Below are 27,747 nucleotides of genomic sequence, written 5' to 3' on the forward strand. Positions count from 1 at the left end.
GCAAAAAGACCAAACTACCACTACTCTTTCTCTCATCCTATAAATAGAGCCCACTACTCTCTCATTTCTCAAGCTTGGAGAGCCAAAAAATTGCTTGCAAATTCATTTCTCACCCTTTCCAAAACCCTCACCCAAAGTTCATTTTCATAAGATTAGTGAGATTCACATTCTATCTTGCTAATTTTGAACTAAGCCTCCTACATTTCACTGTTTTCTTTGTTTGATCATCTCCAAATTTGAAGGACCTACACACCTTGTGCTTGCTCTTGAAGCTACTCCAAAATCTTTGTTCAAGAAGTGGTAATTTGCTAGATCCATGATGTAGATCTTTATTGCTTGTGTTCAATGCATCTTTGATGCTATATTGATGATATTTGCTGGTTTTGTGATGGAAATTTCGTGCTCAAGTTGATGTATGATCATAAGGTGTTTGTATATTTGTTCAAATCAAGTTTCATGCCTTTAAATGTTGTTTTTGCTGAAATTTACACTGAGGAAATCGATTTCCTTAAGGCTGAAATCGATTTCCTGCTGAACGTAACTTGTTTTTTTGAAAACTACACTATGGAAATCGATTTCCCCCTGCATGAAATCGATTTCCAGTAGGCAGAATGTGGTTTTTTGCCTTTTTTGTGCTTGTTTTGGCTTCCTTCTTCCTACACTTCATTAATATCATTGGATCTAGGGTGTTGATAGGTTAGAAATGACCTAATCCACCAAAATGGATGAATGATATTAATGATAGTGTGAGTTGATTATCTTTTGTGTTTTCATTCTTATTTTCATCTTATTTTTCTTTTGATCGATGAAAGTCTTAACATCTTGAGGATTCTATGGATTCTTGATGAAGACTAGATCAATTTGTTTTCATTCTTATCTTTTCATCTTATTTCCTTTTGATCGATGAAAGTCTTAATATCTTGAGAATTCTATGGATTCTTGATAAAGACTAGATCAATTTGTTTTCATTCTTATCTTTTTTCATCTTATTTTCTCTTGATCGATGAAAGTCTTAATATCTTGAGAATTCTATGGATTCTTGATAAAGGCTAGATCATTTCTTCTTCTCCTTCTTATTCCTTTTGATTGATGATCTTGATACATGGAGAGTTCTCCTACATTTGTCCCGACTCGATAAAAGATCAAATATGGAAGAGAATTGTATGCGGTTGATTTATGACTTATGGAAATTTATCGTGTAGTCGCTATGATATTATCAAGCTTCTGATAAGTTTCCATTGACCTTAAATCCGAGTACATCATTCACTCACCATCGATCTTCATTACTAACTTTGATAACATACTTGACAAGTTTCAAGATGGTTATCTTTAACATCTAACAACTAACTTTAATTTCCGCCATTTATTTTACCGCTCTTTATATTTCTCGCTTTATCGCTTTATTTTATCATTTCATCATATTTACATTCCGCCATTTTTTCTTTGTCCATTTGGACGTTTATAATTCCGCTATTTTCTCTTTGTCCACTTGGACATATGTTTATGCTTCCGCTATTCTCCTTTTGTCCACTTGGACCATACTTTACTTTTATGCTAAAACACTAATAAACAACCAAAATCTAAAAAATACATAAGGCTCTCTTTGGACTATTGGTTACTATCCCTAGCATTTTGGAGATTCGGACTTATGGACCTAGTGCCTCTGGACTCTTATTCTGTTATTACTCTGCTGTTATTCTGTCTGTCTGGCATTGGATTGTTGTCTATTTGTATGTGCAGGTATTTCCTTGAAAGCCCTTGATGGTTAATTCCAAGGCATTGAGATAAGGATTTTACCCGAAAACAGCCGTTACTCTGCCCGATTTTCGTCAGAATCTTAATGTGCTTAATGAAAAGTGGTGCTAAGATAATAAGTTCATCTGGATCCCCCCAAGTGTTAATGTGTTGGTATTGATAATTCCAAAGGATGGGAAATCTACCTTGACTCATAATGTCAAGTGTTGGCTTCTTATTTCGGTTAGACCGTTCTTTTCCTTAGCTTTTATTTTACGCAATAGGATAGCCTCTTCATCTCCTCCCACTTCTTAAATTTTCAAAATCTTCTCCCTTTTTCAGAAACCTTCTTATGTTTGCAAACCTTTTCAAAACTTTTCCTTAAAAAATATCTTTTGCCCTTAGTGGCTTTTCTTCAAAAGTTTAGACACCGTTAATTGTCGAAACGAGTGGTTATACCCCACGATTTTGAAATTGATTGATATAATGAGATCTTTTCCGCGTGAGAGAGCTAGTGGCATACTCGTCGATTTTATCCGAGTTGGAGCCCTTATTTCATTTGCGATGCAAAGAACTCGTTTGTTCTCATGCTCAAGATCAATGGCTGAGTATTTCTCTCCGACGACGATAAAGTGTTTATTCGTTTTTAAAATGTTTTCCCAAAAAAGCGGAACTACATTAGCTCTGACTTCTCCATTGCACCGAGGAGGTATGTAGGCCCGAAGCTTAACGCTTTGCCGAGCTTATTTTAAAAATAAAACAAACTCTTTTTTTAGCACACACGACACAGATTTTCAAAAAGGTTCCTGTGGAGTACCACAGATATGAGGGGTGCTTTAAACCTTCCCCTCATATAATCAACACCCGTACCTGAGATCTCTTTCTTGTTTTAAAAACAAAACTTTGGGTTTTACGTTCTTTTCCCTTTTCCTTTGAAAAAAATAAAGCGCGGTGGCGATTTCAAACGGAATATTGATTCGAGTCAATCCCATGGCTTCGATATCAGATTTTCCCCGCTACACATACTGTCAAGGCTATGAAAGGAAAGTGTTGGAGCTCACCAGACTGAAGGATAGAAAAACACTTAGAAAGGGGGGGTTTGAATAAGTGTAGCTTTAAAAACTTGACAGATAAAAATAAATTGCACAGTTATTTTTATCCTGGTTCGTTGTTAACTAAACTACTCCAGTCCACCCCCGCAGAGATGATTTACCTCAACTGAGGATTTAATCCACTAATCGCACGGATTACAATGGTTTTCCACTTAGTCAGCAACTAAGTCTTCCAGAGTCTTCTGATCACACACTGATCACTCCAGGAACAACTGCTTAGATACCCTCTAAGACTTTTCTAGAGTCTACTGATCAACACGATCACTCTAGTTACAATCTGCTTAGTTCACTCCTAAGACTTCCTAGAGTATTCTGATCAACACGATCACTCTAGTTACTTACAACTTAATGTAATTCTAAGAGTATTACAAATGCTTCTTAAAAGCGATAATCACAACTGTGATATTTCTCTTAATCGTTTAAGCTTAATCTCACTAATATATTACAACAGCAATGTAGTGAGCTTTGATGAAGATGAAGATTCTGAGTTTAGAATTGAACAGCGTTTCAGCAAGTTAATTTGAATTATATTGTTCAGGATCGTTAACCTTGCTTCTCATCAGAACTTCATATTTATAGGCGTTGGAGAAGATGACCGTTGAGTGCATTTAATGCTTTGCGTGTTCCGTACAGCATCGCATTTAATGTTATACGCTTTTGTCAACTACCTCGAGCCTTGTTCACGCTGTGTCTACTGACGTAGCCTTTAATAGCTTTTAACGTTCCTTTTGTCAGTCAGCGTAGCTTGCCACTTGTACTTCCTTCTGATCTGATGTTTGTGAATACAACGTTTGAATATCATCAGAGTCAAACAGCTTGGTGCATAGCATCTTCTGATCTTCTGACCTTGAAGTGCTTCTGAGCGTGATACCATCTTCTGAACTTCAGTGCTTCTGATCTCATGTTCTTCTGATGCTTCCATAGACCCATGTTCTGATTCTGCTTCGACCATCTTCTGATGTCTTGCCAGACCATGTTCTGATGTTGCATGCTGAACCCTTGAGACAAAGCTTCTGAGCGCTGAATTATGCGTACTCTTTATATATTTCCTGAAAGGGAAATTGCATTGGATTAGAGTACCATATTATCTTAAGCAAAATTCATATTATTGTTATCATCAAAACTAAGATAATTGATCAGAACAAATCTTGTTCTAACAATCTCCCCCTTTTTGATGATGACAAAAACATATATAAATGATATGAATTTGCGATCAGAAAGAATAGACGGCAAAAGACAAATTACACAGCTATAGCATAAGCATATGAATATGTCTCCCCCTGAGATTAACAATCTCCCCCTGAGATAAATAATCTCCCCCTGAAATAAATACTCGAAGAACTTTAATAAAAGACTTCCCTGATTATTTAGGTAGAGACGATCATATAAGCTTCTTGTCTTCAGAGAATTCATAGCTTCTGACTTCTGCTTCCATAGGACAGCTTCAGAACTAGAATTTCCTTAGATCCTTAGAACACTCACAGCTTCTGATTCCTGCTTCCATCTAGGACAGCTTCAGAACTTGAATTTCTTTGATCTTCTGAACATTCACAGCTTCTGATTTCTGCTTCCATTCAGGACAGCTTCAGAACTTGAATTTCTTTGATCTTCTGAACATTCACAGCTTCTGATTTCTGCTTCCATTCAGGACAGCTTCAGAACTTGAGTTTTCTGGATCTTTAGAACATTCGCAGCTTCTGATTTCTGCTTCCCTCGGATAGCTTCAGAGCTTTGAATTTCTACCAACATCACTTCATGCTAGATTTGTATCAGAACATTGTTGAATGTACCAGAGCATCATCTGAGCATCTCTACATCCTGAAATGTTACAGAACAAACACTAAACGACAAAAGTCAGCATGAACGAGTTAGAACATAAAATGTATGTTAGAACACATTATATGTATCAGAGCCATAACATTATATGTATCAGAGCAAATAATGTATCAGAGCAAATAGAATTTTGTCAAATCAAGTAGACAAATATAGATCAAATTCTATTATCAGTGCTTCTGATTCATTCTTCTTTCTTGCTTCTGATTTCTGAAGCTTGACAGCACTCGGCTTGCTTCAGTTTCCATGGTTTTGCTTCTTGTGTTTGCTTTTTGCTTTGAAGATTCTCTTCACTTCTTTATACCTGCAAAACACTTAAACCATGTAGAACTTGCAGTTCTTGTTAGTGAATGTGTGGGAGCTTTACCCAGCAACTGATAGATTAATCAAATCATTTATCATTTATCTTCTCCCCCTTTTTGTCATAACATCAAAAAGAATATTTCAAAAGATTTAGATGCATAAAACGACAAATAAAATGAAACACACGGAGAAAGAAGTTGATTTCATTGAAGTTTCAAACAGCAGGTTCAGAAGTACATGAAGATAGGAAAGATCAGATGCACAAAGACAGATGCAACGAGAAGAAAGAAACAACACAGACTCAATCTAAGATGGCCCTAGTCTTGACAAGATCTTGGTCAGCATCTGTTGAACCATATTGTTGTGTCCTTCTTGCCTCACCATGAAAGCACTATACTGATCATTGAAACGAATGATGAATAGCATTTAATGTTACGTGACGTGAGGAGAGATAATAAAGACAAATGAGGTGACTAGCACAGTTACCTATGGTCGGTGTCCCTTCAACTGCACGCACGTTTATCCACGAATAGTAACGACAGGTTTACCATCCCGAGATAAAACGTAACAGCTGTTTTGCTTTAAAAGAGGTTCTGAATCAACTTAGACAATGAAACGTTAGTAATAACCAAATCATAATTTCTAAACGATTTCAATCAGAACTTCTGATATAAAAAATAATCCATTTTCATTTCAGAAGATACTCATACATGAGAACTTCTCATCTTCTCATTCTGGGCATAAATCCATACTGATGTTCTTCAGAATGAACTTAAACCTATCTTCAGCCAGGGGTTTTGTAAAGATATCAGCCCATTGATGGTCTGTATCAACAAAGTTTAAAGATATAACACCCTTCTGAACATAGTCCCTTATGAAATGATGTTTAATCTCAATATGTTTAGCTTTTGAATGAAGAATAGGATTCTTAGATAAACATATAGCAGAAGTATTATCACAGAATATAGGAATGTTACTCTCAAATATCTGATAATCTTCTAACTGACTCTTCATCCAGAGCATCTGTGTACTACAACCAGCAGCAGCGACATATTCTGCTTCTGTTGTTGATAGAGCAATAGTTGCTTGCTTCTTGCTATACCAAGAGATCAAATGACTTCCAAGAAACTGGCAACTTCCTGAAGTACTTTTTCTTTCAATTCTGTCTCCAGCATAATCAGCATCGCAGAATCCTACTAAGTTGTATTCTTTAGATTTTCTGTAAACTAAGCCAACATTAGTAGTACCTTTCAGATACCTTAGAATTCTCTTAACAGCAGTTAAATGAGATTCTCTAGGATCTGATTGGAATCTAGCACACAAACAAACACTGAACAGAATGTCAGGTCTAGAAGCAGTCAGATATAGAAGAGATCCAATCATACCTCTGTATAACTTCTAATCTACCTTCTTACTTACCTCATCCTTACCTAGGATGCATGTTGGATGCATAGGAGTTTTGGCTTCTTTGCAGTCTAGAAGATTAAACTTCTTCAGAAGTTCCTTCACATACTTGGTTTGATGAACATACGTTCCTTCTGATGTTTGATTTATTTGTATTCCAAGGAAATACTTGAGTTCTCCCATCATGCTCATTTCAAACTCAGCCTGCATAGACTTAGCAAACTCCTTTCCAAGTGTAGCATTAGATGTTCCAAAAATAATATCATCTACATATATTTGACAAATTAAAATATCCCTTTTAAAGGTTTTACAAAAGAGAGTAGTGTCCACTTTTCCTCTAGTGAAACCATTATCCAGAAGGAAAGAACTTAAGCGTTCATACCAAGCTCTGGGAGCCTGTTTCAATCCATACAATGATTTAAGTTTAAAAACATGATTAGGAGACATAGAGTCTTCAAAACCAGGAGGTTGATGGACATAAACTTCTTCATCTATATAACCATTTAAGAAGGCACTCTTGACATCCATCTGATAAAGAGTGATGTTATGTTGAGTGGCAAATGAAATTAATAGACGAATAGATTCTAACCTGGCCACTGGTGCAAAGGTTTCTGTATAATCAATCCCTTCTTGCTGACTATAACCCTGAGCCACCAGTCTGGCTTTGTTCCTTACCACTTCACCTTTCTCACTGAGCTTGTTTCTGAAGACCCATTTTGTACCAATTATATTGAATCCATCTGGTCTAGGAACAAGATCCCAAACATCATTCCTTGTAAACTGATTCAGTTCTTCTTGCATAGCAATTATCCAGTCTGGATCTTCTAGAGCATGATCAACAGAAGTTGGCTCGATCAAAGATACAAGACCTAATTGACAGTCTGCATTGTTCTTAAGGAATGCTCTTGTTCTGATTGGATCATCCTTCTTTCCAAGAATGACATCTTCTGAATGACCAGAGATGAGTCTGGATGATCTTCTGACAGATGGTTCTTCAGAAATGCTTAGATCCTCCAGAGAAGCTGATACTTGATCTTCAGATTCTTTGCTTCTGAGAAGCTCTGCTTCTGATGCGTTGCTTCTTGGCTCAACAACTTCTGATATATCAATATCACAATCTGCAAAATTATCAAACTGCTTTGGTTTTTCAGAACCAAGCTTATCATCAAACCTGATATTGATTGATTCTTCTACAATCAATGTTTCAGTATTGTATACTCTGTAGCCTTTTGAGCGTTCAGAATATCCAAGAAGGAAACATTTTTGTGCTTTGGAATCAAACTTACCAAGATGATCTTTAGTGTTCAGAATAAAGCATACACATCCAAAAGGATGGAAATATGAAATGTTGGGCTTTCTATTCTTCCACAATTCATAGGGAGTCTTATTTAGAATAGGTCTGATAGAGATTCTATTCTGAATATAGCATGCAGTGTTTATTGCTTCTGCCCAGAAATGCTTAGCCATATTGGTTTCATTGATCATGGTTCTGGCCATTTCTTGCAGAGTCCTATTCTTTCGTTCTACAACCCCATTTTGCTGTGGAGTTCTAGGACAAGAGAAATCATGGGCAATACCATTTTCTTTGAAGAACTCTTCAAAGGATCTGTTCTCAAATTCACCACCATGATCACTTCTGACCTTTATGATTTTACACTCTTTTTCAGACTGAATCTGAATGCAGAAATCAAAGAACACTGAATGAGTCTCATCCTTGTGTTTCAAGAATTTTACCCATGTCCAGCGGCTATAATCATCTACGATGACTAATCCATATTTCTTCCCTCTGACAGATGCTGTTTTGACTGGGCCAAACAGATCAATGTGCAAGAGTTCTAATGGCCTTGAGGTAGAAACAACATTCTTGGACTTGAATGCAGGTTTGGAGAACTTGCCCTTCTGACATGCTTCACAAAGAGCGTCTGATTTGAATTTCAGATTAGGGAGTCCTCTGACCAGATTCAGTTTGTTAATCTGAGAAATCTTTCTCAAACTAGCATGACCTAATCTTCTGTGCCAGACCCACTGCTCTTCAGAAACAGACATAAGACAAGTCACCTTCTGACTCATAAGATCTTGCAGATCTGTCTTATAAATGTTGTTCTTCCTCTTGCCTGTAAATAGGATTGAGCCATCCTTCTGATTTACAGCCTTGCAAGACTCTTGATTAAAGATTATATCATAACCATTGTCACTTAATTGACTGATAGATAAGAGGTTATGTGTTAATCCTTCTACAAGAAGTACATTAGAAATGGAAGGAGAGTTACCAGACTTTATAGTTCCAGAGCCAATTATCTTGCCCTTCTGATCTCCTCCAAACTTGACTTCTCCTCCAGACTTAAGCACCAGGTCTTGGAACATAGACCTTCTTCCTGTCATGTGTCGCGAGCATCCAGAGTCCAGGTACCATGACATGTTGTGCTTTGTCCTTTTTGCAGTCAAGGATATCTGCAATAGGAATAATCTTATCCTTAGGTACCCACATTTTCTTGGGTCCTTTCTTGTTAGATTTTCTCAAGTTCTGATTGAACTTGGGTTTAACATTGTAAGCAATAGGAGGAACAGCATGATAATTTTTAATGTGAGTTTCATGATATTTCCTAGGTTGTGTCACATGCTTTTTGGTGTGTGTTATGTGAAAACTTTGAGCATGTGAAGTGTGCCTATATCATGGGAGTGGCCATACTTGAACTGATCATGCAATGGCTTGTATGTGATTTTCATTTCATCAACAGGTTCAAGTTTGTATGGGGTTTCACCCTCAAAACCAATGCCTACTCTTTTGTTTCCAGACACAGCATATATCATAGAAGCTAGCTGACTTCTGCCAATACTTCTAGATAAGAACTTCCTGAAACTTAAATCATATTCTTTCAGAATATGGTTTAGACTGGGAGTGGATTTTTCTGAATCAGAAGGAGATCCAACATTATTGGATGATTTTAAAAGTTTTTCTTTTAATTCAGAATTCTCCAACTCAAGCTTCTTTGTTTCAAATTCAAATTGCTTTTTCAGCTTTTTGTATTTGAGACTAATCTGATACTTGAGTTCCAGTAGTTCAGTTAGACCGGAAACTAACTCATCTCTAGTAAGTTCAGAAAATACCTCTTCAGAATCTGATTCTGATGTAGATTCTGATCCGTCATCTTCTGTCGCCATCAGCGCACAGTTAGCCTGCTCATCTTCTGAGTCATCTTCTGACTCATCCCAGGTTGCCATAAGACCTTTCTTCTTATGAAACTTTTTCTTGGGACTTTCCTTCTGAAGATTTGGACATTCATTCTTGTAGTGTCCAGGCTCATTGCATTCATAGCACATGACCTTCTTCTTGTCAAATCTTCTGTCATCAGAAGATTCTCCACGTTCAAATTTCTTTGAACTTCTGAAGCCTCTGAACTTCCTCTGCTTGGTCTTCCAGAGTTGATTTAGCCTTCTGGAGATCAGGGACAGTTCATCTTCTTCTTCAGATTCTGATTCTTCAGGATCTTCTTCTCTGGCCTGAAAAGCGTTAGTGCATTTCTTGATATTTGATTTTAATGCAATAGACTTACCTTTCTTTTGAGGCTCATTTGCGTCCAGCTCTATTTCATGACTCCTCAAGGCACTGATGAGCTCTTCCAGAGAAACTTCATTCAGATTCTTTGCAATCTTGAATGCAGTCACCATAGGACCCCATCTTCTGGGTAAGCTTCTGATGATCTTCTTTACGTGATCAGCCTTGGTGTATCCCTTGTCAAGAACTCTCAATCCAGCAGTAAGAGTTTGAAATCTTGAAAACATCTTTTCAATGTCTTCATCATCCTCCATCTTGAAGGCTTCATACTTCTGGATTAAAGCTAGAGCTTTAGTCTCCTTGACTTGAGCATTTCCTTCATGAGTCATTTTCAAGGACTCATATATGTCATAGGCCGTTTCCCTGTTAGATATCTTCTCATACTCAGCATGAGAGATAGCATTCAGCAAAACAGTTCTGCATTTATGATGATTCCTGAAAAGCTTTTTCTGATCATCATCCATTTCTTGCCTTGTCAGCTTTACGCCTCTGGCCTTTACAGGATGTTTGTAACCATCCATCAGAAGATCCCATAGATCACCATCTAGACCCAGAAAGTAACTTTCCAGTTTATCTTTCCAGTATTCAAAGTTTTCACCATCAAATACCGGCGGTCTAGTATAACCATTGTTACCGTTGTATTGCTCAGCAGAGCCAGATGTAGATGCAGGTGTAGGTGTAGACTTTTCACTTTCATCAACCATCTTTTACTGAAGCGTTTTTCTCTTCCTGAATCTTTTCTAAACACGGTTAAGTGCTTGCACCTTAGAACCGGCGCTCTGATGCCAATTGAAGGATAGAAAAACACTTAGAAAGGGGGGGTTTGAATAAGTGTAGCTTTAAAAACTTGACAGATAAAAATAAATTGCACAGTTATTTTTATCCTGGTTCGTTGTTAACTAAACTACTCCAGTCCACCCCCGCAGAGATGATTTACCTCAACTGAGGATTTAATCCACTAATCGCACGGATTACAATGGTTTTCCACTTAGTCAGCAACTAAGTCTTCCAGAGTCTTCTGATCACACACTGATCACTCCAGGAACAACTGCTTAGATACCCTCTAAGACTTTTCTAGAGTCTACTGATCAACACGATCACTCTAGTTACAATCTGCTTAGTTCACTCCTAAGACTTCCTAGAGTATTCTGATCAACACGATCACTCTAGTTACTTACAACTTAATGTAATTCTAAGAGTATTACAAATGCTTCTTAAAAGCGATAATCACAACTGTGATATTTCTCTTAATCGTTTAAGCTTAATCTCACTAATATATTACAACAGCAATGTAGTGAGCTTTGATGAAGATGAAGATTCTGAGTTTAGAATTGAACAGCGTTTCAGCAAGTTAATTTGAATTATATTGTTCAGGATCGTTAACCTTGCTTCTCATCAGAACTTCATATTTATAGGCGTTGGAGAAGATGACCGTTGAGTGCATTTAATGCTTTGCGTGTTCCGTACAGCATCGCATTTAATGTTATACGCTTTTGTCAACTACCTCGAGCCTTGTTCACGCTGTGTCTACTGACGTAGCCTTTAATAGCTTTTAACGTTCCTTTTGTCAGTCAGCGTAGCTTGCCACTTGTACTTCCTTCTGATCTGATGTTTGTGAATACAACGTTTGAATATCATCAGAGTCAAACAGCTTGGTGCATAGCATCTTCTGATCTTCTGACCTTGAAGTGCTTCTGAGCGTGATACCATCTTCTGAACTTCAGTGCTTCTGATCTCATGTTCTTCTGATGCTTCCATAGACCCATGTTCTGATTCTGCTTCGACCATCTTCTGATGTCTTGCCAGACCATGTTCTGATGTTGCATGCTGAACCCTTGAGACAAAGCTTCTGAGCGCTGAATTATGCGTACTCTTTATATATTTCCTGAAAGGGAAATTGCATTGGATTAGAGTACCATATTATCTTAAGCAAAATTCATATTATTGTTATCATCAAAACTAAGATAATTGATCAGAACAAATCTTGTTCTAACACAGACAACTCCATGAAGAACAGCAGATCAATACGTTCTTGGGTGCAAAGAGAAAGCGTCCATGGGAGGCTTGAGGAATCCTTTATTTTCTTTATTTTCTGATTTATCTTGTAAGCCCGAAAGAGGCAAAGAAAAGAAAAAAAAAGACAAAAGAAAAAAAAATATAATGTTTGACTAATAAATGTTTGTTTCTCTTTTGTTTAAACAAATTTAAATTCTAAGATCCTTGAAAACATTGCATATACATTTCATTCATAAACATTGCATATACATTTCATTCATAAACATTGCATAACAGGTTCACATAACAGGTTTCTCATCTCCTCGCTGTTTATTTCAGTTAGAAGGGATGGATTCCGAAACAAGCATCAAGAATCTCGAAGCACAGAACGCCCAAGTTCAGATAGCAATTCTGGAGCTAGCAAAGGGGCAACAAGAACTGAAAGCCTTGATGACCAAGAAGAAAAAGAAGCCCAAGGGATCTGTAGGTTTAAGCCACCTCGTGAGGAAAGTCAGAGTCCTAGCCTGGATGCCCAGAAAAGCGCCAATCCCTGAAGTAATCGGTGAAGGTGATCAAGAAGACAACCACAGCAACCAGGGTTCTGGAGCTAGCAAAGGGGCAACAAGAACTGAAAGCCTTGATGACCAAGAAGAAAAAGAAGCCCAAGGGATCTGTAGGTTTAAGCCACCTCGTGAGGAAAGTCAGGGTCCTAGCCAGGATGCCCAGAAAAGCGCCAATCCCTGAAGTAATCGGTGAAGGTGATCAAGAAGACAACCACACCAACCAGGGTTCTGCCAAACTCTCTCTCTCCTGATGAAGAAGATTATCACTCCGAAGACGAACAAGGTGATAGCAAATACCATCAGTTGGAAGAACGCATGAAGCTATGGAGATACAAAAAAAAACCTGGTTTAGACTTCAACGATCTGGGACTTGTCTCAGATATTGTTATCCCTCCAAAGTTCAAAGTTCCTATCTTTGCAAAGTATGATGGAGTCTCTTGCCCAAAGCTGCATCTAAGGTCCTATGTAAGGAAGATACTACCTCATACGGCAGATAACAAATTGTGGATTCATTTCTTCCAAGAAAGTCTGTCGGGTACACAACTCGAGTGGTACTACCAACTGGAAAGTGCAAAAGTTCAAACCTGGGAAGATCTGGTTGCTGCTTTCTACAAACAGTATCAATACAACGCTGACCTTGCACCAACCCGTACTCAACTATGGGGCATGACTATGGCACCAAAAGAAAGTTTCAAAGAGTATGCACAAAAGTGGAGAGATCTAGCTGGAATGGTTCAACCACCCTTATCTGATCGCGAGTTGGTCGACATGTTCATGGGCACTTTAACTGGCCCTTTCTACAGTCATTTGCTGGGAAGCTCGTCGTCAGGTTTCACTGACCTGATATTAACTGGAGAGCGTGTTGAAAGCGGCATTCAAAGTGGAAAAATTCAAGTAGGCTTCTCCTCTGGTACTACAAAAAGGCCCATCAGTGGGAGCAATGAAGTCAATACAATGCATAGTCAGAAAGGTCGCAAAAGTGAGCATCACCAATCTGTAGGGGCTGTTCTGATCTCTGCATCTGCACCTCAAAAAGATCAACCGCCGAAGTATACGCGTCGACCAGATGCACCAAGAAGAAACTTCACCAGAATCAATATGCCAATCTCTCAAGCATTGCAACACTTGTTAAAAGCAAATATGATTACATTGAAAGACCCTCCAAAGAATATCAACACTTCCTCTCCTTGTTATCGCCCCGACGCAACATGTGCATACCATTCTAACTGTCCAGGACATGACGCAGATCACTGTTGGGCCCTGAAAAATAAAATCCAAGACATGATAGATGCTAGGGAAATTGAATTCGATCCTCCAGAGACTCCAAATGTCATCACTGCGCCCATGCCAAAACATGACAAGACCGTTAATGCTATCATAGACACTGTTTATATCTATGATGTGAGAGAATTGTCAACTCCGCTCCTTGAAGTCAAAAGAAAGCTAATACGAGCTGGTTTATTCCCAGGTTGTGACCCTGATTGTTTTTATTGTGCACACCTACCCAATGGTTGTGAGAATCTGAAAATAGGAATTCAAAAGTGGATGAATCGTCGTATCATTATGTTTGAGAAGCTCCCTTCTATAGACAATCTGTGCGAAGTTTTTTCAAATGGGATGAGGATAGAGGACGTCTCAGTGGTTTCTAACATACCATTGAAAATCCCTACCAAAACTCCTTTCAAAATTTCTGCTGCACCCAGAGTAGCATCGGTAATCATCACCAGTCCGGCTCCATTTCCATACTCCTCAGACAAAGCTGTCCCGTGGAGTTATGACACTAATGTTTATATCCATGGAGTTAAACAAGACACCTTGACTGAAAAGGCCGTGAATTTTACAAATCCAGCTGTTGATAATATTGTGGGAACTAGTAAGATTACGAGAAGTGGAAGGATCTTTTCACCAGAAATTTCTCCAAATATTGCTACTAATCCAGTCCAGGTCCCAGTTCCCAATCAAGATATCAACGCTCGAGGCAAAGAGCCGCTAGTTGAACCAGTTCAAGTACCTGTGGAAGTCACTGTTGAAGATCCGTCGAGGCAAGAAATGGAGGAAATATTGAAAATCATCTGCAAAAGTGATTACAATATTGCCGAACAACTGGGGCACACTGCTTCAAAGATTTCAATGTTGTCTCATGCCAAGGCCCTGACGAAGTTCCTGAAAGCTGCACATGTACCACAGGAGATTTCAGTCGACCAATTTGAAAATTGTGTTGCCAATCTAACAGTGAATAACGGTCTCGGTTTCTCTGATGCTGATTTAACCCCTGCTGGGAAAAATCACAATAAAGCCCTGCACATCTCTATTGAATGTAACGGCACCACTTTGTCTCATGTGCTGGTAGACAATGGTTCCTCGTTAAATGTGTTACCAAAAGTAGTACTGGAAAAACTTGACTTCGAAGGAGTTGTGTTACAACCAAGCGATGTTGTGGTAAGAGCCTTCGACGGGTCAACAAGAACAGTATACGGAGAAGTTAAGCTCCCAATCAGAGTAGGCTCTCAGATCTTTGATTCTACCTTTTATGTGATGGAAATTCATCCAGCATACTCCTGTTTACTAGGACGCCCTTGGATACATGGGGCAAGCGCTGTAACTTCTACCCTGCATCAGAAGTTGAAATATCCAGTAAAAGGCAAGGTCGTCACAGTTTATGGCGAAGAAGAATATGTGGTTAGCCACCTGAGTAACTCCAAGTATGTTGAGGTGGATGGTGAATTCATCGAAACTCCCTGTCAATCTTCTGAGGTGGTACCTCCAGCTATCTCTGCTGCCAAACATATTTCTGCTACTCCTGGTACAAAAATAATTCCGACAATGGCTTCTCTCAAAGATGCTAAAGCTGTGATCGAAGAGGGTGGTTGCACAGTATGGGGACAGCTCCTCGATGTACCTTACAAGTTCGATAAGCTAGGTCTGGGCTATGCTAATGGAACTCAGAAGAACGATCAAAGTCCTTGTTCTAGAGGATTAATGTCACATTTCATCAGCCAAGGAGTAAATGCTATTGAAGATGAAGTTCCACCTGTTTCCAAGGAAGTTTGGGATACTTTGGGAGAACCAAGCGGCAGGTATGATTTTCTAGTGAAGTACACTGCTCCTCAGAGTTCTTTTATTGCCATTAAAGACATCGTCCCAACTGGATGGGATGATCAGTTCGAAGATTGCAAAAGTTTTACAAGTTCCATTACTGAGCAATACCAAAGTCCACCTAGTCCAAAAGAAGTCTGGGATACACTGGGAGAACCAAGTGGTAAGTATGACTTTATGGTGAAGTATTCCGCTCCCTTGAGTTCGCAGATCGCTATTGAAGACATCACCCCAACTGGATGGGACAACCATTTCGAAGATAATATGACGCTCACAAGCCCTGTCACTCCTGAAGAATTCTGGGAAACACCAAATGACGAGAATGATTTTCTGGCGGAGTACACTGCTCCCCAGAATGCACAAGTCTCTATCAAAGACATCATCCCAACTAGATGGGACGATCTTATCGGGTATCTCTCTCAGCCAACAGAGGTATCTCAGCCTGGGCTCTCGTATCCAGCAGAGTATCTTGCTCATCCTGAAGGATCAACAGCTCATTTCACCACCAAAGAAGTCAATGTTGTGGAAGACGAAGAAGACAACTGCAACTGGAGCAGCTGGATATTCCCTACTCACAACAATGGATTGAACAACTGGGAAGCCGAAGATGTTATCTCCTTTGATCAGGAGTAAATGCAATTTCCTGTTTTCGTTGTTTATATGTTCAAAGATAAAAATGGTTCCTGTACTATCGAACCATGAACTTAAAAGCCAGGTGCCTTGCCCGAAGTACACTGGTCCTTTTTATAAGGGTTTGTCATACCATGATCATATGTTCATTCAATAAAATCATGGGACGTTTGCATATTCAAATTTTGCGATCCTTTTTATTTTTTTTCTTTACTTTATTCATTTAGCTATGTGTTCTTACACACACCCACATAATAAATGCAGATTCACAGTCACTCTGGATCCTGTTGATAACGATTCTGCTATTGCCAATCATGACTTTGAAAATCCGATCTACCAAACTGAGGACGAAAGTGAGGAAGATTGTGAAGTACCTAGGGAACTTGCAAGGCTATTAGAACAAGAAGAAAAGACTATACAGCCGCATGAAGAGCCAATTGAAGTTATCAACCTGGGCAGTAACAAAGAGAAGAAAGAAGTCAAGATAGGGGCTGATTTAGAAAACAGTATCAAGCAAAGACTGATTCAAATGTTACAAGACTACATTGAGATATTCGCTTGGTCCTATGAAGATATGCCTGGTCTCGATACCGATATTGTGGTTCATCGCCTGCCGATCAAAGAAGGAAGCACTCCAGTTAAGCAGAAATTACGGAGAAGTAGGCCCGACATGTCCAAAAAGATCAAAGACGAGGTTGAAAAGCAATTCAACGCTGGTTTTCTAAAAGTTGTGAGTTATCCTCCATGGATAGCTAACATCGTGCCTGTGCCTAAAAAAGACGGGAAAGTCAGAATGTGTGTAGACTACCGAGATCTGAATCGGGCAAGCCCGAAAGATGATTTCCCTTTACCTCAAATCGATGTACTGGTTGACAATACTGCACAATGCAAGGTATTTTCCTTTATGGATGGATTCTCAGTTTACAATCAAATCAAGATGGCGCCCGAAGACATGGAAAAAACAACCTTTACAAGACCCTGGGGAACCTTTTGTTACAAAGTGATGCCCTTTGGTTTAAAGAATGCAGGAGCAACATATCAGCGTGCAATGGTAGCTCTGTTCCATGATATGATTCATCAGGAAATAGAGGTTTATGTGGATGATATGATTGCAAAGTCCAACACCGAAGAAGAACATCTGGGTCATCTGCACAAGCTGTTTGACAGACTCAAGAAGTACAGGTTGCGACTGAATCCGAACAAGTGTACCTTTGGAGTAAGATCCGGTAAACTCTAAGGTTTCATCGTCACCAGCAAGGGTATTGAAATTGATCCTGCCAAGGTCAAAGCCATTCAAGAAATACCCATACCCCGTACCGAGAAACAAGTCAGAGGATTCTTGGGACGTCTGAACTACATCGCCAGATTTATTGCCCATATGACTACTACTTGTGTACCAATCTTCAAATTGTTGAAGAAAGATCAAGTGGAAAGATGGACCGACAAATGCCAATTAGCCTTTGATAAGATCAAAGAATATCTTCAAAAACCACCAATCTTGTTACCTCCAGTAGAAGGAAGACCTTTGATAATGTACCTAACAGTGTTAGAAGATTCAATGGGGTGTGTATTGGGGCAACATGACGAGTCTGGCCGGAAGGAGCATGCAATCTACTATCTTAGTAAAAAGTTTACCGATTGTGAAAACTTGTTGTGCCTTAGCATGGGCGGCTCGCCGACTAAGACAGTATATGCTAAACCATACCACTTTCCTGATCTCCAAAATGGATCCTATCAAATATGTGTTCGAAAAACCTGCTCTCTCCGGAAGAATAGCAAGATGGCAAATGATTTTAACAGAGTATGACATCCAGTACACTTCACAAAAAGCAATCAAAGGAAGTGTGGTGGCTGATCATCTGGCTCATCAAGCAGTGGATGATTATCAAGCATTGAACTTTGACTTCCCAGATGAAGACATTATGCTAGTTACTGACTACGAACAACCCGGACCGGAGGAAGGACCCGAGCCAGGATCCCGATGGACTATGGGTTTTGATGGAGCCTCTAATGCGCTTGGCAATGGCATCAGAGCTGTGATCATTTCTCCTACAGGAGGACATACACCATTCATTGCCAGATTATGTTTCAATTGCACTAACAATATAGCCGAGTATGAAGCATGTATTCTGGGTCTCAAAGCTGCTATCGATCTGAGAATCAAGTTCCTGGAAGTCTACGGAGACTCGGCCCTTGTAATTTATCAAGTCAAAGAGTAATGGGACACGAAGCACCCAAATCTAATTCCATACAAAGAATATGTGCTGAGTTTGATTCCTTACTTTGAAGAAATCACTTTTGAACATATCCCGCAGGAAGAAAATCAACTAGCTGATGCCCTAGCTACCATGTCATCTATGTTCAAAGTCAGGTGGGACAATGAGGCGCCAATGATCACCATTTACAGACAAAATGAACCAGCCTATTGCAATGAGATTGATACCGAAGGAGTGGAAGAAAAACCATGGTTCCATGAAGTAAAAAGATATCTCGAAGCCAAAGAATACCCTGAAGGGGCATCCATTAACGATAGAAAGTTTCTAAGAAGATTTGCTGCCAAATTCTTTCTAAGTAATGGAATCCTGTACAAACGCAACCATGATTCGACTTTGCTTCGTTGTGTGAACAAGAAGGAAGCAGAACAGATTATGGAAGACATACACAATGGTGCCTTTGGTACTCATTCAAGTGGACATACAATGGCTAAAAGGATACTAAGAGCAGGTTACTACTGGTCTACCATGGAGACAGACTGCCATCATCACTCCAGAACTTGTCACAAATACCAGATATATGCCGACAAGGTACATGTACCTCCAGTCCCATTAAACGTTCTGACGGCTCCTTGGCCTTTTGCAATGTGGGGAATCAATATGATTGGAGAAATCAAGCCTACTGCCTCCAACGGACATCGTTTTATCCTGGTCGCTATTGATTACTTCACCAAATGGGTAGAGGCAGCCTCGTTTGCTTCAGTCACCAAGAATGTTGTGGCCCGGTTTATCAAGCATAATCTCATTTGTCGGTATGGCATCCCTGAAAGGATCATCACAGACAATGGCACAAATTTAAACAATGGGATGATTACTGAACTCTGCACGCAGTTCCAGATCAAACATCATAATTCCTCCCCATATCGACCAAAGATGAATGGCGTCGTAGAGGCTGCCAACAAGAACATCAAAAAGATCATACAGAAGATGACAGTAACCTACAAAGACTGGCATGAGATGTTACCTTTTGCTCTTCATGGTTATCGCACATCAGCGCGTACTTCAACAAGGGCAACTCCATTCTCCTTAGTCTATGGTATGGAGGCAGTTCTTCCAATTGAAATTCAGATTCCTTCCCTAAGGATTATGAAAGAATCTGATCTAGATGAAGACGATTGGATTTAGACTCGGTTGGACCAGATAAACTTGATTGATGAGAAGAGGCTCGCAGCTATTTGTCATGGTCAGTTGTACCAGAAACGTATGATCAAAGCCTTCAACAAGAAAGTCAAAAGTCAGGCATATCAAACCGGTGATTTGGTTGTCAAACGTATCATCTTACCACAGGGCGACCCCAGGGGCAAGTGGACTCCCACTTATGAGGGACCATTTGTAATCAAGAAAGTATTCTCCGGCGGAGCCATGTTGCTTACCACTATGGACGGTGAGGATTTCCCACACCCTGTAAATACGGACATAGTCAAAAAGTACTTCGCTTAAAGAAAAAGCTCGCTAAGTTGAAAACCTGAAAGGGCGACTTAGGCAAAAATGAGCGTCTCGGTGGATTGAAAACCTGAAAGGGCGATCCAGGCAGAAATTAGAGACTAAAAAAATAATAATAATTATCCCGGTAGGCTGAAAACCTGAAAAGGCAGCCTAGGCAAAAGTTAGGGAATAAAGCGTACGACTATATCCCGTTTAGCTACCTACTCACCTTCAAGATTCAACACATCAAAGGCACCAATCAGTCCAATCATTTTCTTCCAACAAGTGAGGGATGAGATACTCGAAGACAGATTGGCAATAGCAGAGTTGAAACTTGACTGGATTGTTTTCACATAGCTATTTCCCTTTATAAATACTTTTCAAAGATTTATGACAATTTCCTACCACTAGGATTTTCGTCTCCTTGTACTAATCCGCCTATTATGGCTCCCTTTCAAAATCAATACAGTTCATGCTCAAAATCAATGTTTTCACTTTTTCTGTTTTGAACGCGTAAACGTCCCAATGATAATTTTGAATGAGCATATGCATTTGAATATGATTGATGTTTATAAGAAAAACAGGAATAGCATTCAGGTAATGTCCCAATCATCTGGACATCATCCCGAAACCAGCATCAGAAGAAAAGTTCCCCAACAGAGATACGTTTCTCAGCAGAATCACTAATGAGATTTTTCTCTCCAACAAAGTGATTCGAGAAACCTTATTCCCCAGCAGGGCTGTTCAAGATCACTATCCCCAGAAGGCATGATCCTCCACACCAAGGCTTGATCAAATAGTGCATCGGAGGATTACACGTCTTTTTCATTCCCATTCAAGGTGCATCAAAAACAGAACTTTCAAATTACCTTTCATCCTCGAGCGGTAGTCAAATATCCCTCAACAGAACACCCTGGTCTGTAAGGAAGTTCCCCAGCTGAGTGTACTCGAACAAGATAGCAAAGATCATCAACAATCACAATGCCTTCGTTTCCAAAATAGCAAGCAGGGATTTATTTTCCCAACCAGAAGATTGATACGCTCTAAACTGCATAAGTCATGTCCATATATCATACATCATACGCATATTCATGCATAGCATATAATGTTTCATGACAAACGCATACATAACATGCACGGTTCTCATTTAGTTTGATAATCTCAACATATACATGCATCATGACATGGCATGTCGCTAACTTGATTTTTCAGGTGGACGAATATCCTCAGCAAAGTTGTTCTCAATCACATGCAATATTCTCCTGGATTCTATTCAGACGAACATTCTTCTCAGATATAATCAAACCAAAGATTCATTCTGAAGAAATCTCTTTCCAAAACTACCTATAAACTCAAAACAAGCAAAGCAGATACGGTCTAATAGTGACTCATTCTAACGCTTCCAGACTATACTACAGTCGAATAAACAACTTCAAATCTTTCACATCTAAGTCGATACCTTGGACGGTTCCTAAATGATCTACCTTCAGATCTAAGTCGATACCTTGGACGGTTCCTTAATGATCAACCTTCAAATATCTAAAGCAGATACCTCAGACGGTTCCACAACGATCAACCTTCAAAGATCTAAAGCATATACCTCAGACGGTTCACAACGATCAACCTTCAAAGATCTAAAGCAGATACCTCAGACGGTTCCACAATGATCAACATTCAAAATCTAAAGCGGAAAAACTTTGGACAGTTCCGTAACGATCAGCCTACAAGATTTAAAGCGGTAACCTCGGACGGTTCCGTAACGGTCACCGCAGAGGTTTTCAAATCCTTCATCAAGATATAATCAATGGATTCATTCTGATGAACAAACCATTAACACATTCGCCAGATGGCATCTGAAAGCCCATCTCAGGTAATGTTTTGATCTGCCAACAACATTTATCAGACAGCATTCAAAGCAATTTCCAACATCACTTCCGGTGGAGGTAAGTGCAAATTTTCAGGGCATCTAAATATTCAATCATCTTCTACCTTCAGATTCCAATCGGTCTCTTCAGGTTTAAGAAGATTGAATAGGGGCAACTGTTATACCCCAAAATTTGCCCGCATCTTTTTCAAAAAGAAGGCAACAGACTTCTATCTAAAAATTGGGAGTTTCATATAAATCTTGGATTTTATTTCATAAATATCCTGATTTTATGAATACTCGGTTTTTAGAATATTTCTTATACGGTATTTTGGTTCGCTATTGAATTTATTCTTACACAAACGCCAAGTACTGTTTATCACTTCACACACGCTGTTTATTTGAGATTTATTTGCAGATAAATAGTACTGACGTAATTGGTACAGAATTAAATTTTTGCAGGCGCAGAGTTCGGGGATTCAGACTGTACTGGTAACAATTAAATTATTATTAGTTTTTGTTTCCCACTAATCTTTGTACTATATTATTATTTTCAAAATCTCTTCCTTTATTTTCAAATCTCTTCCTTTCTTTTCAAATCTCTTTCTTTCAAATCAAATCCTAACTTTATTCTATACATCTCTCTTTTCAAACCCTACCATACACTTTCTTTCAAATCCTACTACCACTCAAATTTTCCTTTTTTGTACGGTATCACTTCATTCCCCAACGTCTCTATCCTTCTTTTCACTCTATAAATACCCCTCATTTTTTCCATAAATTCTCACATCAAATTTCACTCATTTCTCAAATTTCTATCTCATAATTATTTTCTCTTCTTCCCCGGCAAAAATGGCAAAGTGGATGGATACGTTTTTTCTTATGGTCATCACTGTTTTGGTGGTGATCATGTCCTTTTTCTGTCTGCATAGTCCTGAAAAATGCGGACCTGGGTTGCTTACACTCCCGTTCATCTATATGTTGTTATTTATAGCATGGGTTTTTAATCGTCATTTTTAAAGTTTGTCGTATCTTTCGCTTTTAAATAATGTACCGTTTATTTTATTTGTCGTACTGTTTATTATATTATGTAATATTTGTACTGTCAGTATTAAATGTCATACTATCTGTCATACTGTCGTTTAATTATCAAGATAATATTATGTGTGTTTTCTGCTAGTTAAATATTTATTTTTCTGTGCATTAAATATTTTTCAAGGTTATTATCGGTAATTTCGTTCGCGTACAGTATATTTTATTTATTTATTATGTTTGTGTTTTTCTAACAACTCATGTAAATAAATTTTCACCATTAACACAACAAAAAACAAAAACAAAAAATTAACTTTAACTGTTGAATTTTCACTTTAACTCTTACGTTAATGCCCGGACAGCCAGTTGACAGTCAAACCCGCTGACAACACGATTCTCCGTGTTTTGTATCACCATTCAAATCAATCTTTTGCATTTCAAAATTCCAAGATTTTTGTTCTAGAAGTCTTCTGATAATCACATGATCAGCAGAGACTCAACACTGCACAAAAATCAGGTACGCTTAATTGTCTCCTACACAAACAGTCCCTAACTAGGGTTTTTGTTTTTTTTCAGGAGAACAAGTTTTTTGAGACCTCAAATGGATTTCATGGACCTCCATATGTCTCAAAGTACAACCAGACAAATTTTCAAACTTCAATTCGCTCAGACGCACAGTCAGCAGCTCAAATAGTCAACAGACGACCAGTTTGACCGAAAAGTCAACAGACAGTCAAAAATGAAATTTTTTGTCAACATCCATATTTTGTCAAAAGATTCATCATTTGATCAATGGTTGATCATAATTCATCAAGAAAAGATCAGAAATCAACAAAAACCTAAGTTTCAAAATTAGGGTTTTCTCCTAAAAAGTCAACTGAACTTTGACCGGCCATAACTCTCTCCTCGTTCATTCAAAAAATTCCAACCAAAGCTTGTTTTGAAGGGAATTCAATTATATTTCAAATGAAATTGATCCCATGGTCATTGGATTCACCATTTGAAAAATATGAGCCAGGACATTACAGGTCATTTTCAAAGTCAACAAAAAGTGGTTTTTTGTCAAAGGCCATAACATCAAGATAACTTCTCCAAATGCAAAAAAGTTTCCAAAGTAGCTTGTAGAGGACATCTTGAGGTTTCTAAAAAGTACAAGAACTCCTTCATATGATCAAAATTGAGGGAGATATGCCTTGTTGAAGTTGGCTATTTTTTGGGAAAATGCATGAAACCAACATTGATCAAAAATGTTTTTTTTCAAAAGAGGCCAAGTATTCATGATCCAAACATGTTTCTAATGATACTAAAGGGCTCCCACGACCAACTTGAGGCCCATGGCATTTTTATTTCTTTTTTAATTTAATTTCATTCCATTTAAAGTTAAATTAAAAGAGAAATGGTGCAAGATAATGATTCAAGGCTTTTGTCCTTAGCATGAGCCATCAAAGTTGATCCAAACTCTGCAGCATAGAAGTACATGGCAGGCCTAGAGCAAGAGGGATGAAGAAAATCAAGCCATGGCAAAAGAATTCAAACTTTTTAATATTAAAAAAACCAAAAGTTCAAAAGCAATCAAAGCTTCTTAGCTTAAGTTTGCAGCACTCTATTGCTTATATATTACTTACTACACTTCAGTAGGAAGACACACACAAAATATCCATCAAAGAATAGCCAAGAAATTCTCAAATGTTCAAAAAAATATCAAACTACTTGTACTTTTCGTTTTCATATTTCCAGCCACTATCAATACAAAATAATCATTATATCACTCTTGTATAACATCATAGGTGAGGATTGAACCATAGCATGTGATTGAAACAACCTCAAACATGTGCACGATCATCTTCATGTTCATAATTATGTAGCTTTCATTTTCTTATGCACACTTAATTATAATGCAAACTAACCCTTTGAGTGGACTCATAGCATGATATAGAATAGATTTGGGTGGTTACATGCAAGCCCTAACGTGGTTTTGAAGCTCCACCATTTTTGAGCTTCAAACATGTGAAGCTTTCGTTTTCCTAGATGGAGGAAGTTTCAGTCGAAACTAACACCACCAATGAACTCCCAGCATGCCATTTAGTGGATCTGGGTTGTTCTTGTGGATTTATTCTCACGTTTTTGCAGGTTCCAAGAAGCATGGAAAAAGAAGGGAAAATCCGCAGGTAATTTGGCTGCTAAATCCGCAGCTAAATCCATAGGTAAAAGGTTAAAGAAGATGAATAGTGGATTTGAAATTTTGACCTCCACGCGTGCGTTCCTCATTGGCCAGTCAACCAGTCAGCGCTCCCTCTCCTTTTTTATTCGTCCACGCATGCAGAGTGGGACCCAACTGACTTATTAAAAGTCTTTGTGATCCCACGTGATCAGTCAATGCATGCATACCATGTGACCTCCAATCAAAACCATCAGATCTCCTAGTAATCTGATCTAACGCACCAAAACACGCAACCACACCATGCTCCCTCAGAATAGCACCACACCAGATTATATTTATTTATATTTTCTATTTTATTTGATTTTCTTTGTAAAATTAATTTAAAATAGTTTTAAAAATCAAAAAATTATATAAAAAATATTTTTAGGTTGATAAAATAATATATTATTTTTTGACACAAAAATATTTTATTTTTCTTAATAATTGAAATATTTTGTTTAATTAATTAGATAATATTGTTATATTCATCTTCTAATTATTTCTAACCCATCAAAAAATCAGAAAAAAATATTTTCATTTATTTAAATTAGGTTTATATATTATAAACTAATTTTGTACATATTTAGAATATTTTTCTTTTTAAGTTTAAATTATTTGTATAATTATTTGCATAATTATTGATTAATTAACTTAATAATTTCCAAAACAATTTCAAAAATCCCAAAAAAATTAATTTCATTTTAAAATTAATTGACACACAATTTGGACATATTTTAGACTTAATTTTTTAGGTTTAAATTTTATTTCTAATTCTTAGCTTTTTAATTAAATTAATTATGCATTAAGTTTAATTAAAATCAACCATCCAGAAATCCAAAAAATACACTTCCTTTTATCTTATTGCAATTTAAATTCATAGATAAGTGTATAGGTTGTCAAATTCATGTAAATAGCGTAGTTTACATTTCTCGCACAATCGATGTAATAGCGTAGATTTATTTTCCGCATTTTACATTCCCGCACTTTAAATTCTGTACATATAAAACTGCGTGTATGTCAAAGATAATAACTGAAGCGCTAGATCACTAATTTCAAAGACAAAAATACCTGAAAATAAAACACAATCACACTTGCACCTCTTAGGGTAATCCCTCTGTTACTCTTTTCAAAATCAATTCTACTGTTTCAAATACAATTCAAATAATTTCTTTCTGTATCCAGTCAAAGAAAATTTTCTAAAAGAAAATAGGAAAGGACCTTATGAACTTAGGGTAGATCTCCTAATTGCTTGCTCAAATCAAAACAACAAACGTTTCACATATGACTGTTTTTCAAAACAAAACTTTCAAAAAGATAACACTTTGTATATATCCAAACAAGGATCATTACGAAGTTAAAAAATCTTTTTTTCAAAATATCTTTCGAAAGATAGAACACTTTGTATACATCCGCACAAGGATCATTACAAAGTTAATTTACAAAGGTATTTAAAACCACATACAAGCATTTCAAAGCAAGACAAATGATTCAAACAAGTGAGCTAAGCAATTAAGAGCCCATGGATAACCATGGATACAAAGGGGTGCTAATACCTTCCCTTTGTATAACCTACCCCCGAACCCAAAATCTCTTAAAGGTCTTTTTCTGTTTCTTTTATAAACCTTTCCTTAATTGGATAAAATAAAAGTCGGTGGCGACTCTCTGATTTTCAAAACTCAAAAAAATAAAGAAGAGTCAGTTCGTATCCCACGAAAAAAACCGAGGACGACACACACTCAACTTCAAACTAGATCAGATGTCAAGATCAATCAGAATGATGAACAATGGGCCTGACTCCCTGGAAAAGATTATTGAACTTGGACAGGAAATAGGGAATATGTCTGGATTAGGATTTATGAAAAAACCTGAACCCAATCTGGGGTGGAAAAGGTCAGAACCTGAAGCTCACCATGTCAATCAGACGTCAGCATCGATGTCACGACATCATGAAATGAGAAACTGGAACCAAACAAAGAAGAAATTTCAGAAATGGAGATGCCACTACTGTGGAAGGTTTGGCCACCTAAAACCGTTCTGCTACAAACTGTTTGGTCACCCCTATCAAATAGCTCAGGACAATCTCGAGCAGCATAACCCTATCAAGAAACAACAATTGGTTGCCAAAGGTTCTGCATTGATTGCTCACACCTCCTTGAGGGTGTCAACCAAAGGAGACTGGTATTTTGATAGTGGATGTTCAAAACACATGACAGGAATGAAGAACTTGTTAGAAGAGATCAAGCCGCATTCCACTAGCTATGTGACCTTTGGTGATGGAGCCAGGTGAGAGATCAAAGGGGTAGGAAAGCTAGAACATTCAGGAGCCCCTCAACTAGACAGTGTTCTGCTGGTCAAAGGACTAGCTGCAAACTTGATCAGCATCAGTCAACTGTGTGATCAAGGACTAAGAGTCAGATTTACCAAAGAGGAATGTGTGGTCACTAATGAAGAATATGTAGAGGTCATGAAGGGAGTGAGATCCAAAGACAACTGTTACTTGCGGGAACCCAAAATAGTAAGTCATTCATCTATATGTTCCATGGAAAAATAAGAAAAAGAGGTGAGACCGTGGCATCAAAAATTGGGTCATCTACATCTAAGAGGAATGAAAAAAATCATAAACAAGGAAGCTGTGAGAGGAATTCCAAAACTACAGATTGATGAAGGCAAAGCGTGCGGAGAATATCAAGCAAACCAGACTCCTCATCCAAAGATTAGTCAACTCAC

The 27,747-nt window shown here is 38.1% G+C and overlaps 1 protein-coding gene across 1 annotated transcript in view; it reads left to right on the plus strand.

The window, feature by feature from the left end:
* The window catches only part of LOC131624732 (uncharacterized), a gene marked incomplete at its 5' end in the record, with an annotated part of 44,736 nt that extends 17,429 nt beyond the window's left edge, over positions 1-27,307 (plus strand). The window contains 2 exons of the mRNA XM_058895652.1: positions 24,951-24,988; positions 26,846-27,307. Of these exons, the coding sequence (XP_058751635.1) occupies positions 24,951-24,988; positions 26,846-27,307 (500 nt within the window). The remainder of the gene's footprint in view (positions 1-24,950; positions 24,989-26,845) is intronic.
* Between the last annotated feature and the right edge of the window lie 440 nt (positions 27,308-27,747).

This window comes from Vicia villosa, unplaced genomic scaffold, assembly GCF_029867415.1.
Source record: "Vicia villosa cultivar HV-30 ecotype Madison, WI unplaced genomic scaffold, Vvil1.0 ctg.000159F_1_1_3, whole genome shotgun sequence".
Taxonomy (NCBI): domain Eukaryota; kingdom Viridiplantae; phylum Streptophyta; class Magnoliopsida; order Fabales; family Fabaceae; genus Vicia; species Vicia villosa.